Genomic DNA, 20167 nt, shown 5'->3' on the forward strand with positions numbered 1-20167 from the left:
ATTGTTTAATTTGTTAAAATCCAACGTAGGATTAAGGGCTGGTAATCGGCACATAGCAGCCCATAATGGTGGGAGCTAGAACTGATTTAGACTCATATCCCAAATGTCTCGACCTCGGAGGAGAATTATGCATTTCAAGTCTGACTGTTCATTAGATCAAAAACCGTGACACCAAACCCGATTATGAACCCCAACTAAGAAAATCTCGGGAAGAACCTTTAGTCTTTGGGTGAACCATGGAAAGAAGTGCATCAATGAGTGGATTGCTTAATATGGCAAATTCATGTCAGGTTCGCGGAGGCTGCCTCCAATGTCTATGATCTAAACCTCCCAATGTACAAATGTTCACACAAATTGATCCCATCTTGCACCGGGAGACCCTGAATTATACACATTACTATGCTTATGCAAGACTTACGAAGAATTCAAGATTCATCACATGAATGTGGCAGCAGAGCACCGGAAAAAGCATCCGCAACCAAGGAAGAGCCCCTTGTCCCTCATCCATGCACTTTATAAATCATGCCTCTGAAATGGCAAAAGCATTTAAATAGCAAGAACGCTATGCTCCCTCCACTTAACACAATTAAACTTTCCTGGATCTCTAGTAACGGAAGAGGAATAGACAGACATCAAAGGCTTGCTTTAAGACGGGCAGCTTAGCTCCAGGGAAAATATTTCCAACTGATGACAATAAAATCTCTTGTCCTGCTTAGGAGTTTTTTAAATAATTTTAATCTTTTGCATAAATAATAGAATCATACAATGACTATACAGATGGCGAATCCAAATTAGCTTTGACAAAACAAACCTGCAGGAACACGAAAGAGACACTTCAGATTTACAGATGCATAGCTCTATATGCAAGTTTTTTCAAGGGCACTATATACTCAACTTATTGTTAATGTGTATTTTATGACAACAATGCCCAGGAGTCTCTTAATAGCAGATAATCTGACTAAATGTTCTATAAGCACACTTAAAACCGTATCTAGTGGCCACAGTTCCCATGAATAAAGAAGTTACAATATAACTGCACATGGCGTCTTTTTGAGTTAAATGGGGAAAGAGAAACCACCCCCTTGGTTTGTCTGTGCATTCATGAAAATACCGGTGCAAAGTAAAACTCAACTGAGACTAGATATCATTTGGGAGCAAGGCCAAGAAATTATCAATCGTCTTTCTGATGCAAAACACTAGGCAGGCTATTATTACCATTGAGAGCAGCATGATACGTTCGCTTCTCAGCCAGTCCGATATCTGACAGTATCAAGTTACCCTGCAGTCAAAAAGCAAACAGAAAGTAAACTCAAGTTAAAATGAACGGCGATTTAAGTAATAGTATCATCTTGATATAAGACTAGATGGTTTTTCTTCTGCATATTAGCAGCCACTTGGCACAAGAAATAGATAAATGATATCTGATAACTGTCAATGGAGCAACATTTGTCTTTAACTGGTTATGATTGCACATTTCTTAAAAGGCCCTACTTTAGCTTTTATCGTGACCATGGAGATGATAGGAGACATATCTAAGAGGCTCCAACAAACATGACCAAATTTTACATCTTTCCCAAAGACAAGTTGATAGTATATGCATACCTCACTGGCCATCAATCTTCGGACATTATTAGCATATAGTTTTGGATCATCTTTCTCTTGCTGTGAGGGGTAGTAGACAGGCAACCGTGTTACCTCCATGTGATTTACAAATTGACACAGAAGAAAAACCACATGACGCACCTACAAACAAGAATATAGAACAACATTAAAACCACTAGGGAAAAAATGTCATACAAAAAATACTTATCATAAAAATTATTCACAACATTTTCAACGTTTTCTTGCAGGGGCAAATAAATCATACTTATATTTTCCAAATAACCATCCATCTTAATAACATTTTGCCAGTTTTTCCATTTTGATTTATCTAAGCACATTGTTGTCTTTCCTCTTAAGCAATTCTTCAGTAAACTTCTCCAATAAACCCAAGAAAAATTACAGGAACAAACATTGCTTATTGTAATTACTTATCAGATTTAATACAAATGTACTAAGGAAACTCCAAACCATCATTAGAATATCAATGTAACTAACACAGAATTCCTATATCCTATATCAACTCTACTGCACACAAATGACTCATATCAGAGACCCCTAATAATGAGAGCATCACCTCATAACTAACGGAACAAACCAACGTCTCTCATGCATTAATCTTCGATATCAAGTAATCAGTTGCAGGCATTCAACAGCTACTTAATTATAGATCAAATAAGACTCATTTTAAAAAATTCAGAAAGCCATCTTGAATTTGCTTAAGAAATACTCACCCCAGATATTGAATCCCAGGCCGGACTAAACCTTTCATATGGATACCTTAATATAACTGGCACCACAGGTGCTCCTGCCAAAAATGCACCAGTCTTGAATGGAAGAAGGAAATCTCCATTTGTTGTTGTTCCTTCTGTTGTCAAAATGAATATGAATCAAACAGTTGTTACTAATTGGGAATTTAAAGGCATAGGAAAAACAGAAGCTTAGACTGATACGAAATATCAGCTACAGATGCACATAGAACGTATCATTATTTGGGCACAGCATACCCCATGAATTGAACCATGTGACAAATGTATATACTGGATCAAGAAGATGATTAACCTGGAAAGAGCATCATCATTGGAGCAGATTTATTTTGATGAGCTTCACAAACTCTTTCAGTCACAACACCTGAAAGAGAGACTAGTTATACCTTGCACTTTTGACCAATAGTAAGTGGTGAAGAACATATGAAAATCAACAGTCTTTTACCTGCAACACCCTTGAAGTCAGATGATTTTGACTCCCGCTGAACATAGACACAACCAAGGCATTTGCTGTAAGAAACAAGCCAAAATATCATTCAACACCCCAGTCGGAACCAATTTATTTGTACAAAAGAATTCAGCATACAACATAGAGAAAGGATGAGAAGTGGTGGTATACAGAACAAAAGAAATATATAGCCATCAAGCTCATTCCCGAAAATAAAGATTTGCATTCAGATATAAACAGGTCACGCTAGACATTGCTGTAACATAAGCTAGGAATCTAGTTGATTAAGAACTTCGGTGTCAAGTAAAGTACAAATGTTCTACTATAATGGGGAAAGAACTTATCAACTTGATAAGAAACAAAAAGCTAATAATGACAACCAAATTGCGCACTCTTTTGAATCAAACCACGGGAGACATTTAGGAGGTTAAAATAGACTCACCTGATGAGACCAACTAAAGGAATTTTAGCTACTGATCTCTTCAGCAATAAAATCCAAGATTGTGATTGACAAAACCAAACCAGAAATATGTCAGCTAAACCATCACAATTTTACCTTTTATAGGATAATTAAAACTAGAAGAGTGGCTAAGTTAACAGACCTTGGCAACAAAGCTTGGAAAAGAAGAGGACATGTGATATAAGATATCTAAATACGACACGTGATTCGATACGATTGCCCCAGGTCTTTCTTGCTCTTCTGATTGATTGGTACCCTGAAGAAAATGCAAGCACCCAAAAATAGAAAAATTCAAATAATGTTGATCGAGAAATCACTACCTTTTTTACGCCAATGTTCATTGATTAAAGTTTGGGAGTTTGGGTAATTGAAGTCATATATATTCTCTTTAAAGCTATTCAATTCGAGTATGAAACAAGGCTTGATAACTAAAGTTTAAAAATGAGTTAAAAAAAAGATTGCATACCTCAGTTTTTGAGTTCTCTTGAGTATCTGCTGAATCTCTATGAGTTTCAGCAATCCAATAAAATCCTACCAGAAAAAGCATCACCCTAGACAAAAACCGGCCCGACCGAACAATCACGGCTCGCCTCCACCCGCCCATGTGTGCGTAATCCTCCTGCTCGTCCTCCCGATTCGGGGCCAAGAACAGCGTACAAACTCTACAAATCAAGTAATAGATAACTATAACAGTCATCCCCAGAACGATACGCAGAGGGAGCAGAGTGGCAAGGGAGATGCCCAGTAGGAGTTTCTCCTCCAATGGGAGCTTGCCACGTCCCATGGTACCATACACGTCGTTGCGTACATAGGCAGCGAATTTCTTCTCGAGCCCCTGGATGTTGGTATCGGCGGATGAGGAGTCGGACTTGAGGAGGGGTCGGTCGTCTTTGGTGGAGCCATCGTCGTGGGTCGGGTCGGGTTTTTGAGACGTCTTGGCTGGTTTTGAATTGAGGTCCTTGAGTTCGGACTCCATGTTAAACTTCCGAAAGAACCCTAACGATTTGGAAAACAAGGGAGTTCCAAATAATTTTCTTCTCTATGTAAAAAAAAAAAAATCCGTGATTTTTTATTTATTTATTTAGAGGTAAAAATTATTGGATTGGATAGGCATTTTGTATCCTTTTAGGAACATCTGGAGGAAGAAAGGAGATTTTAGGGAGTAAAAGGAAGGCTTTTTGTAGATCTGGGAAAAGCGTCATGGTCTCTACTACCTTCCACCAGCGCTCTCGTGAAGGCCAGGTATGCTGGGAATCTTATGCGCCCAAATTGAAAAAATAAAAAAATGAATACGGACTGGGATGTGCTTTCGACTTGGAGCGTTCAGGAAGGGAAAGGTGGGTCCGATCAAGATGCAACCAATAGCCGTTCGATGGAATGCCGATGACGTTGACCGTTTGATTTGATTCCAATACCAACGTCGAGAGAGTACAACGGGATCGCCCTTGGCACCTTCTACAGCTACTGGATAATCCTCGTCCTAAGGTCACTTAGACTACGCCACGTGTTGTTGATCGGGAGGACTTTCCGTTTGGATCCGGTGTTCCATCGGCCGCCACGTGTCCAAACACAGATTTCGTGGCAGATTTGGCCACGTAACGAATCGATTTCCGTTCTCCAGCATTGTTTTTTTTAATACCTACGCTTGATTATAATTTGACGAATTGCGTGTAGTTGCATATTTAGTTTGGTTCTTGTTTTATTTTTGCCTTAATAAGCTTAGCCAAGCAACCTTAACTGAAGCCACGAGAGCTCCTTCCACAAACCAACAATAATCTGTTCTGTCTCTTTCCAGCTTCACTTCGAGAAAGTTTTTCTTACTTATCAAGAAAGAGATGGTGTTAGCAGCCTCACGTAATCACCCTTTAGTTAAATAAAATAAACCCAAAGCGCTATGGTAAGCCTGAGGATCCAAACGAATCTTGCTACATTAAGCTCAAGGCCCAACCATGAGTAAACCTTGGGGCTCAGGACAGAAATGCCCCAAAGAGAGACCTGGTTCCAACACTCGTGTCACTTCTAACATACATGAATGATTAAGCCATATGGAGCAAATTAACCTTCCGACCAGCTTAACAAAGAAGAACACCATGATCTTACTTGAAACTATACCTTCTATAATCTTGCAATCCATGGTGGTATACCTTTAAGATATGAAAACGAGTTATCGAAATCTTTCTACTTTAGTTTCCATGTAATCCTTATTGCGGTATGAGAATAGTTTATAAATAAAGCAGATTTCACACTGAAGAAGGGAAAACAAATGGCAGCCGTTAACTTCATTGCAATGCATTCAGGTCACCGTTCGGATGATGTTTGAGCAGAAAATAGTAGAAAAATTTAACTAAGCTCAGGATGTTGATGGTTTGATGGCAACGAGCGTATACCGTTCCACATTATACTATGCTGTTATCTGACCATCTACCAGGTACAAACTACAAAACCAGGGGTTTATTGTTAATAATACATGTCCGAATGAGCATCGGATATAGTTATAATCTTGAAATGGTTTTTGGTTTTCAATATTCTAACGGAACATCTAGAGCTAATTAATTAAAATTCGATGGAAGATGGATTTAGTAGCTGGGAACTGCGAATTCTGAGATTGAGAGTCAATATCCAACTTCAAATAACAAAGTTACTAATGTTGAAAGGATTAAGATCCAACAAAGAACAATCCATGCAAGAGCCTTTAATTCCATCAAGCTCTACCACTCATTACTTGAGAACTTGCACTAAGATATCAATGAACTAGAAAGGGGCAAAACAGATGAATAAACACAATCATAACATATTTTCCTTTACTTGATACTAAAAAATGCTACACAAAGTAAAGAAAGCAGTTTTTAACTTGAACTGGATAATGTGAAGGCAAAGTCAGCAGGGGAAATCAATGTCCCATGTCAATGATAATGTTGACTAGAGCTTAAGAGAGGAGCTAACATGGTATCCATAAAAAGAATTTGCTTCTAACTAATCAATTCAAACACATGTAAACTAAGTCAGATCAAATAGATATACTAACATTCAAATTCATTAACAAACACCAAGCTTCAGTGACCTGGAATAGTCAACAACTATATTATTAATTCATGAGTGAACTTAGCACAAATTCATATCAATCCATTGCCTGTATATGTATTTATTAGTAAAAAGAAATGTAAATCAAGAGAACCCAAATTCTTCTCAGGATTCAATAATAATAATTGAAAAGAAAACCAAGTTCCCTGTGATTATACCTAGCAAGAAACCCAATTTTTATGGGTACTAATGAGAGCCGATAAAAGTCCAGCGCAAGACACCACAAGAGGATCCGAAAACCTTCCTTTGCCGTCTAGAATATCAGCCAACGCCATTAACACATCAGCCAAATCTTGAACAATTGAAAGTTTCTTCATCAGTTTCTTTTCTCTCAATTTCTTTCTCCTTTCTTCTTCTTCTTCCTTACAGCCTACTCCTCTCGAAACCGCAATCTCAATACTCGAATTCAAACACGCCTCATCCTCATTAATCCTCTTTAAATCCCTAAATTTAAGGCTAATACTTCCTATGTACCCAATGAACTCAGCCCAAGCACTGAGCTTTTGCAAATTGCGAGAATGTTTGGCGTCGATTAATCCTGATTTAGCCAACCAAATAAACTGTTCGACGAAATAATACAAACCCTCGCCGCCGTAGGCGATGATTGAGAGGAAAATCTCTTGCTTCGAATCCAAATGGGAGTTTCTCAGAGCGTTGACGTCTTGAACAAATTTCCCGAGTCGAAACGCTTTCCGACTCAGTCCGACGCTCGACTCGAAGCTCTTGAGTCGGCGAGTTAGTGGGACCGTTTCGGGGAGGACCGAGGAGGCTAATATGATCTTGGTGGCGTAACGAGAGATTTTGAGGAGCTTGTCCACGCCGTCTCGCTTGGCGAGGAAAGCTTCGAGATGGTTCAGGAAGTCTTTTTCCTTAGGCTTTGACTGGGTTGGAGCGACGGTTGAAGCTTTCGAATCCATGGCGGTTCAGAGAGAGAAAAGGCAAGACGAAGAAGAAGGAGAATATGGGACGGCAAGGCAAGGCGAGGGTCGACGGAGAGTGAAAAAGAATGGGAGAATTCATAATTTATAGGCAGCGAACGACAACGTTTATATACTGTTAAGAGTTGCAGGAGTTAACTGTCCAATGTCAGCGACGAAACGGCGGCTTGGCGGCTATTATTGATATGTGTGCCAAACCCGCGCAAAGTGCTATCTGAACTATATTTAGGCCTTTGGGCCATAAACCCGTCCAGAGTCCGTCTTTCAATCTGGGTCAAATTCCAAACTAAGTAGGGTTTGAACTGGATCAATTAATGGGCCTCTATAATTGTGGCCCAATCCGTGAAAGCCGGTGGACCAGGTCAAACAGCCGTTAGTTACCCACCAAAGTTACCTTCTATCATTTTTGTGGTGGCGGAGGCGACTTTGGATTCTTTGTCTCAACGGTAAGGAACTTCCCTGCAAAGCTACTACTCGCCAGACACCTCCCCACCCGTTTGACATCACCAACTGAATACGACCTTTCGCCTAAAGGCTTTTTGCCCCTTTGCTTCAACCGGTTGCCTCGTCCATTAAAATTACCATTTTGACCCCCATTGCATTGCATTCAACCACTAGAAGAAAGTTGGGTTTCTACAAATTATGACAACGATGATAATCTCCACACTAATCCATAATCAATGGTGATCATTAGATTTGATCATGAGATAAATTTTCATGATTAAACATCAAAAAGAAAAACTAAAAGAGCTTAGCATATGCAATCATGAATTATCTTTTATATCTTTTGAGCTTAATTTACTTTATTACATTGGAATGATAATAGAAATTTATTTCATTATATATACCAAAAGTTTTATATATATATATATATATATAAATTTAATATTCACTTTATCAATGATTTAAATTAAACTAATAATTAATATATACATATACGTTAGATATATTAATTATGTAGTAAAATAGCTGTGTAATAATTTTTTATTTGGTAATTGAGTAATACAATCAATGACAAAACTTTAATGGTGTTTTATAATATTATGACTTAAAATTGAAAAGTGACGAGGAAATCTTATTGATATGAATATTAAAAAATATTTGACAAATGAAAATTAGTATAAAATATAAAGTAAGATTACATCATTATGTAAAATATAATACCCATTACCTTATCAATGATATAAATTCAATAAAAATATATGTATGTATAAAGTGAAATTTACTAATTATGACATAAAATAGTCATTTAATAATTTTAATTGTTAATTGAGTTAATTAATTAGTAATAAAAATCTTCACAGTGTTTTAAATATGAATATTAACTTTCTTTTTATCTTTTCATGTATGCATGTTAATTTTATTATTGAAATTCTTAAATTATTGAGTCTAAAATTACTATTAAACCATTTGAAGACAAAAATTGTGCTGGTGCATGTTGCCAAATTTTCATGGGACTTCGATGCAACAAGAAGCAAAGTGTGGCAGTTGGTTATCTTAAGCGACACTATGCAGGGCAAATTTGGTACTTTAACATAAAATCCAAATCCCTTCCGAAACCAAAACGGTGAAAGGCGACCGACACGCGGGCAAATCACCGCCTAAAACCGGTACCGTACCCATTACAGGTATTTAGTTTTTAAAAACCTTCGAGAACCCCTCTGGCTTTTACCGTCGTTTGGTGTTTTCTCTGCTCTTCGCTCACAGCTCCTCCTCTCCTTTCCTCAGTGCTCTGCTTCTCTGCTCTCAGAACCTCCCTAACTCTGTTCGCACTCTCTTTACTGTTTTACCCTCCAAAAGCTCAGTGATTCTCTCTCTATCCACTTCAAACGAAGAAAATCCAGAGAAATTTCCAATTTTTGGTGTATAAATTAAAGTTTAATGTTCTTGGAGCACAAATCAGGTCCAGAAACAGCTTACATTTGAAGATTTCTCACTTTTCGAAACAATGTCCGTGGCCACTAAGCTTAAGTCATCACCAACAACGGTGACGGAACCGCGAGCGATTCTCGGTCCGACCGGGAACAGAGTTAGGGTTTCGGACGAGCCAAAGAGGAAACCCGAAGCTCTAAAAAAGCCACAAAGACTGAAATTTCCAGTTTCCAAGAGCCCACAGTCCGTTGTCCAGAGCAACGTCTCCGTCGACAGTTCATGTTCCTCGGATTCTTCTTCAAGCAATTCCTCCGTCAAAACGGTAAGCTCTAGGAAAACCGTTAAACGAATCGGAGTGAAGCCGGTGAAAGCCAAAGTTGCTCCAACAGCTGACGAGGTTGTTGCGGAACCTTCTCCGGTGTTATCTGAACCGTTAAAGCGATGTGATTGGATCACTTCATTTTCTGGTAAGTTAGTTAAAAAAGAGAAAAAAAAAACCCTGTAAATTACTGGACTCTTTTTTTATGAGGTAAAAGAAATGAGATTTTACTGAGGCAGTTAATTTCTTTTATTAAATATAGTCGTGATTTGTTAGATATAGGAACTTGGCGGTGCTTAATAAATGTAGATGGCGTTGAGGCTTTCACCATTTAAGGTTTATTCAAGTCTTCTCTGCTGGAGAAGTTGAAAGCTTTTATTACATGACTTGATGCTTTGACGCTGACACCAAAGTGAAGTAAATGTCTGGAAATTCAGTGATATATTATTAATTTTTCCGTCCATGTTGCTTTCAGAATTATAATGTACTTTCCGTTGTTATGATAGTTAGGTAGGATAAATACTGATTGAATGACTAGTATATTAACCTTGTTGTTTCTAGCTGGCGGTGCTGACAAGGTTCCCATGATGGGAAATGTTAACTCCTGCATTCTCTATTAGGAAAATTTCCCACTTTTAAGGTTTTGTTGCTGAATTAGCCCATTATTAATGTTTAGTCTCTTTATACCCGTGAAAGTGAGGGTCTTGTTTAGTGATGATGTATACATTTCCCAGAAAAATGATTTGGATTAAGAAACTGGATGCAAGCCTTTCTCTGTATTTAGTAAGAATTGAAAGCTTGGAATGGTCATATGGTAATGCTACTGATGGATTACAAAAAGAAACATGGCTTAGAGCGTGTTGGAATAGTGCAGTAGCATCAGTAGTGCCATCCAAATGGTTGAACAGAAGCATGGTTTCTTAGATTGGACCTGACATTTATTAGTAACTAGTAAGGCTTTGAAATTTAATACCATTACTATATATTATGTCACAGGTTCACCGCAAGATACCAAAAATGAACCCAAGAATCTTAATTCTTTAATTTGACATGCCTAGACCTCCTGAGTTTCAAATTGTCCTTGAGTTTTAGCAGAGCTGGGTTATAGCCATTTTCTATTATGTTTGATGCTATTGTAAATTAACATTTTGTAGCATACAACATATAAGTGTCTAATTCATTAACTTTTCTAGTGTTTTTGAAGCTTTTAACAATAACACTAGATGCATTTGTGTTTCGTTCTCACATCATTTCATCTTTGACCTGTCTTTGATCTTGTCTTGAGAGAAAATCGAAAATTTGTAATTTCATTATTTATGCAGACCCGCTTTATACTTCTTTGCATGACAAAGAATGGGGTGTTCCAGTTCATGATGACTGGAAGCTGTTTGAGCTGCTGGTCTTTTCACAAGCCTTAGCTGAACTCAGCTGGTCGACAATTCTCAATAAGAGAGACATATTCAGGTATTCTGTCTCTAGTCTCTCTAATAGTTGAACTAGTACATGAACTAGATACTACCTTGATTTCTCTCTTTTTCCTCCTCTCTTTAATTTTTCTTCTCTTTATTTATTTATTTACTTTTCAAAGATGTCAACTATAAAAGGAAACAAGAAATAGTGAAGAAGAAGAAGATATTCATGCGTTTGATCAGTGTTCTTTGTTTATGGTTGGATTCTTTTGCAGGAAGCTTTTTGACAATTTTGATCCATCATCAGTTGCACAGTTTACTGAGAAGAAGTTGCTGTCGTTGAAAGTTAACGGTAGCCTATTGCTTTCTGAACCAAAGCTCCGTGCAGTAGTGGAGAATGCTAAACAGATGCTTAAGGTAATTATGTGGTTATCTGACCAGGGAAAACGAGTAGAAAAACAGGGGCAATCAGGGCATAGCATCAAGTCTTTCATCCTCCCTTGTTTAAGTGCATGCCAGTGCCACATAGTGTGGACTTGACAAAGCATGAAAGCATTTTGAATGCTTTGACTTCATACCACCTAGACAGTCGTTTGATATTAGTCTTATATCTTTTACACATTCACAAAATGAAAAATGTATTATCCTTAGATGGTAGTTTCATGTCTGATATAATAGCAAGTGTTGACAAGTTTGACTGGTGATACTCTGCTAATTTGTTGAGTCTGCAAACTTCCCTCCCCTTCCTCCCTTCGCACACAAAACAAACTAAAACATGGGGCATCAAGCTGCCTAGAGGTGCTGAATCAACTGTGAAAGTAGCACAAGAAATTGTTATGTGCTAAAGCCTATGGTTTGTTAAATATTGCAGGTTCAGCAGGAGTTTGGTTCCTTCAGCAGCTATTGCTGGGGATTTGTAAACCACAAGCCAATTAGAAATGGGTTCCGTTATGTGCGTCAAGTACCAGTTAAGACCCCAAAAGCTGAACTCATTAGCAAGGATATGATGCAGAGAGGCTTCCGTTGTGTGGGACCGACTGTTGTTTATTCATTCATGCAAGTGGCAGGAATTGTTAACGATCATCTTGTGACTTGCTTCAGATACCAAGAATGCAATGCAAATGTCAAAAAGGATATAAAACCAGAAATCGAAAGGCTAACCAAAGATGTGGAGAACATGCGCTTATCTTGTTAGTGAATGCCTGAGCCACACACCTTTTCTCTTGACTAATCACTAAGATCTTAGTAGTGAGAAGATTGTAGCAAGAGAATGAAGACCAGATGTTCGAAATGATTGGGTTAGTATTTCCATCTCCGTATGGCATTGTAGCATCTTTCTTCATCCTCCTCTGTATCATCTACCTAACCAGAGAAGTCTTTGTACAATGAAAGAATTCTTTTCCTATGCTATGTGCCTTGTTTATCTCCGTAGTCTTTGTAGAGCTTTTGTAACATTGTCTTAAACCCGTTGTTCTCCTCATTTGGTTATTGTAATAAAATTTGATCCTTATAGAAATTCGTTGTGGTGGTATCTTTGACCAATTGTATGGAACGTTATCTGGTCTAATGAATACTGAAAAGGCTGCAACCATCAAACTTCACATACAAGATAATTAGATAACTGGTGCGATGATGACAGAAAGCTACATGGCTGATGGCCCAAGGCCCGAATGAGAACAAGCGGGAAGGTCTGAGGCTCAATCATCTGAATTCTTAAGAGATATGGGTAAGACCCGACCACTCCAATCAGTCAGTGGAGAATGGTCTTGCAGTACAGCTCTGCAATCTAAATTCCTACACATTTTCTTCCATGTTTTATGAGATGTGTATTATTATCAGATCATTGAGTGAACGTGGGGTTTGTTGGGGGCAATCCCCACTCTAGAGGCAGCCAACTCTTATGTAAAATAAAATCTTGGTGGTCGGTGGGAGGTCCATATAGAATGACTATTGAAGCAATAAATTCTCCATTTTCTTCCTGGTTTAGGATTCAAGTTTTGATTGTAGGTTGATTACCATGTAAAGACAATGAAAACTTCGACACTGAATAGAAAGAAAAATTTGCTTAACAACATGATACATCCATTAACAATACAAACCACTAAAAATAATTTAATTCTGTGAGGTTTTACCCAAACCTACAAAGCCTAAAGGAAAGATTAAACGAACTCTATCACAACCAGAAAGATCCCACAGTATCTACAGGTAATGCTTGTAAAAACAACCCAATTCCCTAACAATTCAACCAGGGAATGTGAGCATCAACTGACTGAAAAAGGGCAAAAAAAAAAAAAAAGGAACAGTCGCAGATGAAAATGTAACTCCTCCCACCTTTGGTTTAAGATGTCCACTTTTCATTGAATAGATGAGACAACCGAACTGAGAATGCCCTTGGATATCTGACTGTGTGAACCGGGAATGAGCAAAACAGCTTTTTATTCTGTTTTAACGTACTTTCAGAACAACATTTTGACTGTTAGCCTCACTTAGTTTAACACCGAGCCTTCCCGCTTCCAAGCGTGAGCTCCAGATCATCCAGTCCTACTTCATGAATCCTCTCTCCTTCCCACGGCTTCACCTGTCCACTCTCAAACTGAAACTCCGAACCTCGCCCTTTCTCCATGATTAAATCATTGGGCAAACTTTGTGGAACCACAGGTTTCACAAGGTTAAATGTTGGAGAAGTCGGCATTTGAGATGTAGAAGGTGCAAACTTTTGAAAGCTTATCCACTGACCGGATTCAACAGTGGATGTATCAGATTCATCGCACTCAGGTATAGTGGCGGAGCATGAAAATGACGGTGGGTTGGACTAGCTGGAGCAGATACAGCATAAAAAGGGTAGTTAAAAGAGGCCATGGACTCTTTAGCAATGGCTTCCCAGTTGGGAATTGGCTTAGGGTTTCTTGAAGTTGGAGATGAAAGCGGCGGCGTCACAGGGGCACTGTTCGAGATTCTGAGAGGAGGCAAAGATGAAGGAATGGCACTTCGAAGGAATGGAAGGAGACTAGACGGGTTATTAGCATCAAGCCTAGTTGGACTAGGGAAGGAAGAGGAGGAAGGACTGACTTGACAGGAAGGAATTGGACTTGGAAAGGCAGAAGATAGTGGACTCGGATTTTGCGAAGAAAATGGAGTAATTTTAGCTGAACTGCCTGGTATATCAATTGGAGGTGGCTTACATCCCTGAACAACAAATACAATTAAAAACTAAAAATTATTAACAGAAAATGCTTTATCAATCAAGAGCGAGAGCAATAACTACAAGCTAATCGGGAAAATTTGTTCATCAACATTTCATTTCAGTCACTCTTATTAATGAAGTTCAAGTTCCAAAACAGATCAGAGAATAATTGTCTAATTAGCAACTTCTCGTTCCATAACAATGACTTCTCTTCTTTTAACCCAATATTTCCAAGCAAATAAACAGAAGCAAAATCAAACAGAAACTGAGCAGATCAAAAGAACCCAGAAAGCAAAACAAAACTAAAATCAAGATGAGAACTAGATCCAACTAAATTAGAACAAAGAAATGACCAGAGGAGTAAAAAAATTAACAGCTTCTTCGTACAGATCTAGCATTCTGTACAAAGTGAAAAGAAAGAGAGATTACCTTCCGATAAGTAGTGCCATCTTCTTCAACGACCCAACCAGCCTCTGTACAAAGAGCTTTCAGAACCTCATTGTTATCACAGTGCTGGGCAAATTGTAATTTCCTTGAGCTCTAAGCCCAGTATATATCTTAGCAGCAATAGCTCTCCTCCTCCTCTCTCTTCTCCTATTATTCTCTCTCTCCCTCCACGACGGCTTCCTCCTCGGCGCCGGGGTCGACGTCGCACCATCTGACGTCATCTCTCTGACTCTACCAGCAGCGGCGACGGTGCAGATTTGGGGAGCGTTGGGTGCGACGTAGAGGATCACTAAAAAAACGAGAAGGAAAGAAGGAAGGAAAGGGCAGTGCAGAGGCTCACGAGGAATACGCTTTTCCTTCGCTGGACAAAAAAAAATGTTAGAAGGAAGAATCTCTCGCTCTCTGTGTGAGACCCAAACCGAAAAAAGAAAAAGAAATAAAAAGAAACTCTCTCTCTCTCTCCCTTGTGTTAGCTTTCTTTATATGGAAATTATATAGTGCGGTGGGGTATATTGCGAAGGAGAGAGAGCAATTTGAGAGCGTTGGATTAGGGGGATGATGAGAAAAAGTGGGAAATGTTGAGGGTAACCTGGGGAGGCGGGAAAAAAGTGCGAAGGGGGTGGGCGCGTGAAAGTTCCACGTACGTTACGAGTAATGACCAAATAATTTTTGTACAAAAGGCAGGTGGGACCAAGTCGTTATGGGACCCACACCGGATATGAGCGTGTCAGACAGATTATCATCTCATCAGTTTTATCCGGTCTCGTAGAAGGGTCTTAACATCAGTGGATTCCTTCTTAGCCAATTTCATAACCTCTTCTCCAGCTGATCAATCATTCCAGTTCTAACTTTAAAAACAACGAAGAAAATGAATCCAATTACGTCTTGTGACTCAGGATTTTAAATAAAAAGTGATTAAATGATAATTATAAGGATATATATATTATATATATAATAGTATAAAAATTAAAAATTAAATATAACAACCGTCACCACGTCACTTGTTTTACTCTGTTCCTGCTGCTTACAGATTGGATGTTCATGTACATCCATGGAAATAGGCTCCTCCAACATACCCACCAGCTAATACCCTCTTTCACATTGGCTTCGAACTTTTCTGGATTAGCCTTCAACAATGCAGCTGCATCCTTATTCAGGGGATCTCCATGATTGGGTCGCTCCTTGTTCAAACATGCACAATTACAGGTAGTTTAATCAATTAAGGATCAAATCAACAGCTTTTTACAGGTGAAAGAAGGATATATATACACCGTGAATAGGTGATATAAACCATAAATGATGGTGTTTATGTTTAAAACTGGCTTCCAGTCTGCGCGAAGAATGTTAAGGCAAACATTTCCTTGCAAGTGAATGTTGGAAAGGTAGGCCTGTAAGATCAAATTTGCATGAATATTAGTCTTATCTCAATGTTAATTAATTAAATGTTGCACCTTTATTTTGTTTACCTTTGTTTTTGGATTCGACTTTTTGGTGGCGCAAATAGATAAGGAGGAGGAACTTGACATGAGAAGTCAAATTTGCCACGCCTATATAGACCAGCAGGGGAGTCCGAGGTGGTTCAATTCAAAGCCTATTTTACGTGCTTGAAAGGGATTTCTTACCTTTAGTCATCCCTCGTCGGGCTGAATTCTGACCTCAAAGGTCGGCAGATTATCCAAGAAGAATCCATGAACTGCTAGTTTTCGCACGTGGCTGCAATCCTCCTTCAACTAAAAAATCTCAAACTTATTTTAATCCTGTGTGATCATGGCCAAAAGTCCACTAAATAATGATACAGTCTTCCACTTCCCGAACAATGCCATCATTGTTCTTCCTTGTGTACATGTAATCATAGGAGTAACAACGTTAAAAAAAATTTATACTTGATATATAATATTCATACAGTGCCATACATTTTATAATCCAAAATCACTTGAAACGTTATTTATTATTCGATATTATTATAGCCAAATGACATGAACTGGAAATTTCTGTTAAAACATCTCTCTCTGATAATGAAAAAAGGGAATAACACTTTACTTTAATCATTAAATCAGTGAACCAAACCTCCATTTTCACTGTCGTTTGTCAACCGATTAAGTTTAAAATCGAGAGTTGTATCTTGTAAAGGAGCTTGCCACACTCTTCCAAGCTCAATGAACGAATGTTCTTCGCCGCCGCATAATTCCGTCGAAGAACAAAACTCGCTCCTGAATTTGCTCATAATCGCTGAAAAATCAGCCGCTCCAAGTAAAAGTTCATGCGCCTTTAACAACACAGGCCTCGCCTCCTACAAGAAACAGGAAAAATAAATTAAAAAACAAATTAAACTTCTAAGAGACCGTTTACATGATTGGTCGATGAATTACCTAGTGGCGTTGATCGGCGGCTTGTTCTTTTTCATGGAGGGAGTGAGGTTGTTTCTTCGGTTTTCGTTTCCGTTTCTTTGGATTGGAGGAGAGAGCGGATTCTCGAGTGGGGTGTTTGGATTCAAAGAAACGGGAGTAGCAGACAGAAGGAGATACCTTAAACCGGGAGTAGAATCGGTTGAACACGCTAACCGGGTCGATGAAGACGGCATTTGAGTTGGGAATCGGTAAATGCCGGAATCTAAGAACCTTACATAGCTGGTCGCTTGGTTTCAACTCGGCCTCCATTTTCGCAACTCAACTCAGCCACGCGCCTCTTTTATGCCGCTCGGCACTCGCAGTTCATTTTGGGCTGACAGCTTGAAAATTGAGATTGGGCCGGACTGAAGGTAAGCTACGCAGTAAAGTGTCACTTCTTGAACATGTAAATATAAAATTTTTTAAATTTTTTAAAATAATTATTAATTTAGATTATAAGTATTATTTTTAAAAATATTAATTTTAAAATTTATTTATTAATGAGATAATAACATTTAATTCACTTATAGTACATATATTTATACAATGACAATGCATTAAATTTTTATTTGTTAATATATTCATATATAAAATGAACATTTAAGTTCAAAAAATGAGTATTTAAATTACAGTTACTATACCTCACAGTATTTTTAAAATTTTAAAATTAAATTATCTTTTTATTTAATGAAGATTATTTTCGAATACATGCCTTCCTAATTTCATTACTCTTTTTGACCCCAAGTAGACAAATACATTAACCCTTTCAAGTATCTATTCTGTCCATCTAGGAGACCAGACTTAAATAAATTATAGTTGACCAAGTCTCTTCTCTTATTGCCCCACCTTATCACCATGAGGGGCCCAGCGTTATCACCGTGATGGACGGTTCAGATTATAAGTACCGATTTGACCTATAAAAAAGAAACCCAGAAAGTAGTAAATAAAATTATGGTATAGTAAAATTTTGCACGTAAAATTAGAATCATACACTTAATCTAGTACTATATTACTATTACCACCTTAATTCGAAGAAATTTAGGGAGTAATTTGAAACCATTTATTCTCCTCTATATATAAAACTGAAAAATTCAAGATTTTAATTTACTTTCGTTTATTCAATTATTCACGAACATTATTTAGAATAACTTTTTTTACCTAAATAAATGTATAGATCATGACTTAAGTGTTAGAATTTGATGATTTAGCTGGTAATGTTAAGTACATTAAAACTTTAAAATAGTCTTTCAATTTAGACATAAAACAAAGTAGCATAAGTTTTAGAAAGGTAAATACTCTTTATGCTTATATAATGTAAACAATAAATTAAATAAAAAAATGGATTCACTTTGATGCCAAAAGTTGGTAATGATTTAAGTTTTATTGGTAAATTGACTTGGTGTTATTTATTAAAAAAGATTTCTTAATATTTATGCTTTAATATAAGGATAAATTATAAAAAAAATATTTAGTAATTTGAGGTAAGATATTTTAAGTTTAACTATCTTGTATTTATTTCTCTTACTTTTCTACTTAATATCATTAATTTTATTTTCAATAAGTTGTTTCATTGCATGGTAGCAATCAGCCAATGACAGAGTTGGCAACCCATGTAAATTTTGAGTTGACTTCGTCAAAAACAAATTTAAAGGCGTATTTCAATTCAATTAAGGGGAAAGAGGAAGCTTCCTGGTGGGTTGGCGGCCCAAGTAAAGTCTTTTGACAACTCCCTCTGCTTCCACCGGATTGCATGAGCTCAGCCAACGACGGAGAGCCACGTCGTACACTTCCTTGTGATGAATGCTCCTTTTTCCTTGCATAAAAATGGACGATCAACATTGTTAACTGTGGGCGGGTAACCCTGGTTAGTTTTTGTAGTTGAGTGAACCCTTCACGTATAATATAAATAGGACCCAAAGCCCTTCCTGTTTTCGAGTAGTGATTGAGCAAAATAACAAACTGAGTCACCGAGTCACTGCCTTCCTCCTATCGCTTCAAGGTTAGAATTCCCCTTTTTTTTTTTTAAGTTCTGCATCCTTTTTATTTCTAAGTATTAATTTTGTTTGACAGCTGTGGGTTTACACTCTCTCGTGATTCTGTTTTTGATTGTTTTGAGTTTTCTTTTTTCTCTTTTCTCTGTTTTGTTTGGTTGATAAGAAAGTGAAGGAAAATCGTAAATGAAACCGTTGTTCTTACGTTTTTGTATATGTTTCTCGGTGATTAAAATGAATTTGATGTCAAACAAGTTAATCGTGATGGCCTAGATTAGAGAGGTGTTTGCTTTCTTCGAGCCTGAAAGGAGATAGAAGTTCTATATGATTGAAGTATAATACAATTTCCATTTCTTTCTTTCTTTCTTTCTTTCTTTCTTTCTTTTTTTAATTTTTCCATGCATTTCTGGAACCTTTTAAATTTACGTTCGAGTTTCGGTTTTGTCTAAACAGGTTGAAAGCTTGAAGCCGGTTCTTATATTAAGGTAAGAGTTTGAGCTCGGCACTTCTGCTCTGTTTTATTTTCGTTTTCCGCTTTAATTTATTTTCCTGTTTGGGTCTTTATCTAAGTTTTGGGAAGAGAAAAGGAGAGGAGGGAGGTGGGCGTTTTCTCTGCGGCGGCGCTGCTGCCTATTCGTAAAGTGAGTAACGTCAGCTTGGGCTCTGCTCAGGCGGGTTACTACGATGATAAAAGAGCGGACCTAGAAATTTTTATAGGTGATGTCATTAACATGATAAAAAAAAATTTTGATAAATAATTTATTGAAATAATATTTAGATTAAATTTAAAGTGATTTTACTTTGAAGAACATTATTGAATACTATCATTTGAGTTTTATTATTATTGTTTGAGATTTAAGTCTTATGAGATTCTTTAAAAAAAATTTATGAGATTTTTTTAAAAAACATCTTTTCAAGTTATTTATCTGAAATTATAAAATTTGTTAAAACTTACTATTCATTTATAAAAATTAAAATATTAAAATTAATAAAATGTGATTTTGTTTAGTAAATTATCACGTTCACTAATTAATAATATGATAAGTTTTTATTTATTAATCAAAATTAAATATAAACATCTACAAATCATATAAAGTTAAATATAAAAATCAAATAATTAAATAATATATCTATAAAATAAATAAAAAAATCATAATTTTAAAATATTATTTAACATACAATATTATTTTCTATTAGTTAAATTATAATTTTGAATCTAAATTGTCAAACTAATCAAAAAATATTTAGATATAAAGTATTTAAAA

The 20167-nt window shown here is 37.1% G+C and overlaps 5 protein-coding genes across 6 annotated transcripts in view; 2 read left to right on the forward strand and 3 right to left on the reverse strand.

The window, feature by feature from the left end:
* Positions 1–194: 194 nt before the first annotated feature.
* Positions 195–4868, reverse strand: LOC110416167 (Phospholipid/glycerol acyltransferase family protein). Of its 2 annotated transcripts, XM_021428039.2 has the most exons (9): positions 3741–4868; positions 3417–3530; positions 3257–3294; positions 2812–2876; positions 2662–2730; positions 2334–2467; positions 1603–1743; positions 1216–1279; positions 195–811 (listed from the first exon to the last, which is right to left on the reverse strand). In XM_021428039.2, exons 1-9 carry the CDS (start codon positions 4248–4250, stop codon positions 792–794), a joined length of 1155 nt encoding a protein of 384 aa, XP_021283714.1. In that variant the 5' UTR covers positions 4251–4868; the 3' UTR covers positions 195–791. The 2 variants fall into 2 exon arrangements, with proteins under 2 accessions (XP_021283714.1, XP_021283712.1); XM_021428037.2 differs by lacking the exon at positions 195–811 and having other exon boundaries at positions 910–1279; positions 3741–4859.
* A 1463-nt stretch (positions 4869–6331) lies between these two features.
* PEX11A (peroxin 11A) lies at positions 6332–7379 on the reverse strand. The gene has a single exon (XM_021429094.2). It carries the CDS (start codon positions 7270–7272, stop codon positions 6514–6516), a length of 759 nt encoding a protein of 252 aa, XP_021284769.1. The 5' UTR covers positions 7273–7379; the 3' UTR covers positions 6332–6513.
* Positions 7380–8941: 1562 nt separating this feature from the next.
* Positions 8942–12483, forward strand: LOC110416328 (DNA glycosylase superfamily protein). The gene is made up of 4 exons (XM_021428299.2): positions 8942–9632; positions 10807–10948; positions 11169–11310; positions 11765–12483. The coding sequence occupies exons 1-4, from the start codon at positions 9242–9244 to the stop codon at positions 12086–12088; spliced, it is 999 nt and encodes a 332-aa protein (XP_021283974.1). The 5' UTR covers positions 8942–9241; the 3' UTR covers positions 12089–12483.
* Positions 12484–12937: 454 nt separating this feature from the next.
* On the reverse strand, positions 12938–16984 carry BZR1 (Brassinosteroid signaling positive regulator (BZR1) family protein). Its single transcript, XM_089783624.1, is given in 9 exon segments — positions 12938–13677; positions 13680–14079; positions 14507–14592; positions 14595–14885; positions 15114–15912; positions 15991–16358; positions 16592–16734; positions 16770–16814; positions 16894–16984. Coding segments are annotated over 4 exon segments (930 nt in total). The 5' UTR covers positions 14746–14885; positions 15114–15912; positions 15991–16358; positions 16592–16734; positions 16770–16814; positions 16894–16984; the 3' UTR covers positions 12938–13384.
* Positions 16985–18830: 1846 nt separating this feature from the next.
* The window catches only part of LOC110417385 (uncharacterized), a 7501-nt gene continuing 6164 nt past the window's right edge, over positions 18831–20167 (forward strand). The window contains exons 1-2 of the mRNA XM_021429713.1: positions 18831–18910; positions 19356–19387. The gene's annotated coding sequence lies outside the window, so the exon portion shown is untranslated. The remainder of the gene's footprint in view (positions 18911–19355; positions 19388–20167) is intronic.

Source organism: Theobroma umbraticum, unplaced genomic scaffold (assembly GCF_002168275.2).
Source record: "Theobroma umbraticum cultivar Fairchild unplaced genomic scaffold, ASM216827v3 scaffold_51.0, whole genome shotgun sequence".
Classification (NCBI taxonomy): Eukaryota; Viridiplantae; Streptophyta; class Magnoliopsida; order Malvales; family Malvaceae; genus Theobroma; species Theobroma umbraticum.

Excerpts from the sequence above, each read along its gene's own strand:
- LOC110416167 (XM_021428037.2), bottom strand. The coding sequence starts at position 4,250 with ATGGAGTCCGAACTCAAGGACCTCAATTCAAAACCAGCCAAGACGTCT. Across the intron at positions 3,295-3,416 it reads TTCCAAGCTTTGTTGCCAAG|AGATCAGTAGCTAAAATTCC; the intron begins GTCTGTTAACTT and ends TTATTGCTGAAG. Across the intron at positions 1,744-2,333 it reads CCTGGGATTCAATATCTGGG|GTGCGTCATGTGGTTTTTCT; the intron begins GTGAGTATTTCT and ends TCTTGTTTGTAG.
- PEX11A (XM_021429094.2), bottom strand. The coding sequence starts at position 7,272 with ATGGATTCGAAAGCTTCAACCGTCGCTCCAACCCAGTCAAAGCCTAAG.
- LOC110416328 (XM_021428299.2), top strand. The coding sequence starts at position 9,242 with ATGTCCGTGGCCACTAAGCTTAAGTCATCACCAACAACGGTGACGGAA. Across the intron at positions 10,949-11,168 it reads AATAAGAGAGACATATTCAG|GAAGCTTTTTGACAATTTTG; the intron begins GTATTCTGTCTC and ends ATTCTTTTGCAG. Across the intron at positions 11,311-11,764 it reads ATGCTAAACAGATGCTTAAG|GTTCAGCAGGAGTTTGGTTC; the intron begins GTAATTATGTGG and ends TAAATATTGCAG.